General features: G+C 44.2%; 1 protein-coding gene across 2 annotated transcripts in view; it reads left to right on the forward strand.

Moving 5' to 3' along the window:
* The window catches only part of ITGAV (integrin subunit alpha V), an 82,327-nt gene that overhangs the window by 46,497 nt on the left and 31,660 nt on the right, over nucleotides 1-4,170 (forward strand). For both annotated transcript variants that reach the window (XM_025193472.1, XM_025193473.1), the window contains exons 17-18: nucleotides 2,069-2,127; nucleotides 3,077-3,231. In XM_025193472.1, coding sequence (XP_025049257.1) covers nucleotides 2,069-2,127; nucleotides 3,077-3,231 — 214 coding nt within the window. The remainder of the gene's footprint in view (nucleotides 1-2,068; nucleotides 2,128-3,076; nucleotides 3,232-4,170) is intronic.

Raw genomic sequence — 4,170 nt, forward strand, 5'->3', positions numbered from 1 at the left:
TTCCCCCCTTGCTTCTCTCAGGGACTTACCCTTTGGCCCTGGGGAATCGCCCCCTTAATGTATGACCATCTCTTGTGGACTCCCATCTCCTCTACCTTCTGGGCCCTCAGTGCCTCCCCCACTAGTCTCCTAAGCTCATTGAAGTTGGCCCTTCTGAAGTCAAGGGCTTTAGCTTTGGTGTAAGCCCTTGACGCCCTGCACTGGATAGTGAAATCGAGCAGGTGATGATTGCCATTGCCCAGGTGATCAAGGACCTGCAGTCCCCTCACCAGGTCATCCCCCGTGGCCAGGCCCAGGTCCAGCAAGGCATTACCTCTAGTGGGGCTGTGCACTTCCTGGATAAGGTGAAGGTCCTGTACTACAGCCAGGAACCTACGCAAGCAGTCAGACCTCGCTGTCTGCTCCTCCCAGCAAATGTCTGGGTAGTTCAGGTCACCCATGACAATAAGATCCCTTGACCTAACCGCCTCCATAAGCTGACTGGAGAAGTCCTGGTCCAGCTCTTCCCCCTGGTTGGGTGGTCTGTAGTAGACACCCACTGTAAGGTCCCTTTCACCACACACCCCTTGTAGTTTGACCCATAGTGTCTCTGCCTGACCCTCCTCTTACCCAAAGCTAATCCTCGATGATGTGAGGTGCTCTTTGACATAGAGTGCAACCCCCCCACCTTTCCTCGCTGTCCTGTCTCTTCTATATAGGGTGTACCCCCGAATGCCCACCGCCCAGTCGTAGGTAGGGTCCCACCAGGTTTCTGTGAGCCCTACTAAGTCTGGCTTCTTACTCGCAATCAGGAGGCACAGTTCCTCCTGCTTACTCCCCATACTACGAACATTAATGTAGAGGCATCTGAGGCCTCCTGAGGGTGTACATGCCTCCCTCCCACTCCCAGGACAGTTGCGGCCCCCTACTCCCAGAACACTGATGCTTACCTGGGCTTCCCTTCCTCTTGTCACCCTGCATGCTGGGGAAGCATCCTCTCCACTTGAAGCGGCCCCTTCCCCCAGCGAAGCTAGTTTAAAGCTTGCCCTACGAGATCAGCCAACCTAGAGGAAAAGATACATCTGCCGTTAGGGGAGAGGTGAAGCCCATCCCACCCCAGCATGCCCTCCTTACAAAAACATGGGTCGTTGTCAAAAAAAACTCGAAGCCTGCCTCGTGGCACCAGCTCCAAAGCTGCTGGTTTACCACATCAATGCAGGCCTCATGACGCCTACCCTGTCTACTTACCAGGAGAATGGAGGGAAATACCACCTGGGCTCCCGTTTTCTTCAGTTGGTGTCCCAAGGCCTTGTAGTCCTCCATGATGTTATCCAGCTTGCCCTTGGATGCATTATTTTTACCCACATGGACCACAACCAGTGGGTAGTAGTCAGAGGGCTTGATGATTTTAGGGATGATCTCTGATGTTGCAAATCCTCGCTCTGGGCACGCGGCAGACCTGCCATGACCAGGGCTCCAAGCAACAGATTGGACCATCGGTTCCCCTCAGGATGGAGTCCCCGATGACCAGAACTTTGCGTCTACTTCTTCTCAGGGTGTGCCTCTTCTGAGCTGGTGATGTAGGTCGAGCGGCTTCAATTTCTCTGGGGACCTGTCCTCTGACTTCAGTTCTGGGCTTGTCCTCAGCATAATTTGCCAGTGGTTCTTACCTCAGTGCTTTTACAGTGAGGTCAGGAACCCAAATTCAACTTTTTTTCTGGCCTAATCCACTATTTGAAATCCAGTCTTCACCCTTATGCTAATCTAGGCCCGAATAATACATATTTAGCATCACTGTTCATCTTTAATTTCTGAATTATGATAGTGGGGAGGCATCTGACTATCAAAGACAGCTTTAAGTATAGAAGCACTATTCCATAATCCTGTTGAAGACCCTATGATAGAGTTTGAAACGATGAGGTTTACTTACTACACGTGAAGATTACTGAATAGTTCAGTGTTTTAGCTATTCCCAACACTTGAAAGCCTACTCTTAAACTTCTCAAAGAATAAAAAAATAACCCATATCTTCTGAAATCCTGATTTTAATGTGATTGCTTTTTAATTCTTTTTTGTTTATCATAAACAGTTTCAAAGTGAAATTCTGCTTAAAAGCTGATGGCAAAGGAAAGCTCCCCAGTAAGCTCAGTAAGTTCTCCTATTAAAAAAAAAGTTTTCATTAATTCTGGCCTTAATTGTTTTTTACTTACTGAAATTTGCTCTTCAGTTACAATCTTAATCTGCTAATGCTGAGTCCACCTTCCACCACCAATCAGGTCAAGGGGACCTGAGGCTTCAGCTGACCAACAAATTTGAGCTTGTGTTAAAACTTAAGTATGTTAAATCCCATTTAGGACAATAAGATTTAAGCATATACAGGTGCTTCGCTTAGTCGGAATTGAGACCATTTGGTTTCCTGCAGGTCAAGATCAGGAATTTGGAATTTTACAAAAAAGTTACCTTAGGCCTCAGGCAGGCTTTAATTTGCATGTGTGATGGTGTCTAAGGAATTTAATTTTACCTTAGATCTGCAAAATTGCACATTGTGCCATGCCTGATGTTCAGTGCATGCACATGCCTATAGGTGCACGTTCATGCACATACACACATGTATGTATCCATATATATTTAAAGATTATCTAAGGGGGGGTGTGTGTGTGTGTGTGTGTGTGTGTGTGTGTGTGTGTGTGTGTGTGGATACACACACACTTTATTTATAGCATCCAATCAAATCTAAGCAATAATTCAATCAATAAAAGTACAAACTCTTCTTTAAAAATACTGAAAAAAACTTATATTTTTGTAACTAAGTCCCAAAGTAGGCATAAACCTATTACATTATTTTTTGTCTTTAAAAAAAAAAAACTTTAAAGCTTTTGGGGAAGTCCTGTTTTCATATTATCCTTGATATTTGTTGGAATTTAGTGTATCACTAGCAGCAAAGTGATAACAGATTTATATTGGAAGAAATAAGCTGTGAAATGTCACCAGCATTAAATTGTCAGACTTGAAACCAACTCACAATTTGTTATCAAGAGGAGTATACTACCCATAGGTATTTAAGAAATCCCTAAACCAAATGTTTTTGACTCAACAGCCTTTCAGGTGGAGCTCCTCTTGGATAAACTTAAGCAAAAAGGAGCCACAAGGCGAGCTCTGTTTGTCCACAACAAGCAGCCTGGTCACTCTAAGAATATGACAATTACAAAAGGAGGCCAAATGCAGTGTGAAGAACTTTGGGCTTTTCTGAGGGTAAGAGACCACTTATTTTTCAGAAAAAATAATAATTTATTAAACCTGGAACTAAAATTCCCCAATAAGAATTGTTCAAAACCTCCTTTAAAAAAAAAAAACTAGATAAGAAAACCATGCCACTGGAGATATGTGACTGAATTGATGGAGACGGAATGATTACTATTATGTATTTGTCTTCCATTATTACTGCTCTCAGACAAAGAATGGATGTGATTAAGACACTAGATCCTAGTTTGGGATTGGAAATCTGAATCCTAGCCTTACCACAACCTTTCTGTGTAACTTTAAGTCTTTTAGTACAAAAAGAAATGCAATTAGCAAGAAATATAAAAAATTAATGAGAGAGGTTCTATAATTGCATTAGAAGTAAAAAAAGGCATAGGAAAGTGTAGATACTTAAGTGATCTGGGAAACTGGTGAAAATAACAGGTAACACAAAGTACACTGAAATATTCAAGAGCTTTTTGCTTTGTTTAAACAGTTAGGCTAGACTAGGCATGAAAGTTGCATATAAACTGGTTTGAGTGATCAGAAACTGGGTTAAACCTGTAACAGAACAGAAGTTCAGTGCATATAAACCAGTTTCAAAATGGCCAAAACTGGTTTAAGATAAACCTAGTTGAATGTAGTATCAGACTTACCTAATTTGGGTCAAACCAGTTTATGGAACTTCTGTTCCGGACCCCTTCCTGGTTTAACTTATACCAGAGTCTCCCAGCATCCCAGCATGCTTTTCAGCCCTGGGCTGGGCTGTGCTGTCTGCTGCAGACAGCAGAGCTGGCCCCGCCCCTTTGCTCTCTAACTGGAGCAGGGGCAGGGTGTGGCCAGACACCAGCTGCCATGGCTTCCCGAGGCAAAGGGAACAGGGAGTGGGCTTATTCCCCACTCCCTCCCACCAGGGATCAGCAGCCAGGGTCTGCCTGGCCAGGGTGTAGC

The sequence above is a fragment of the Alligator sinensis genome, unplaced genomic scaffold (genome assembly GCF_000455745.1).
Source record: "Alligator sinensis unplaced genomic scaffold, ASM45574v1 scaffold1553_1, whole genome shotgun sequence".
Taxonomy (NCBI): domain Eukaryota; kingdom Metazoa; phylum Chordata; order Crocodylia; family Alligatoridae; genus Alligator; species Alligator sinensis.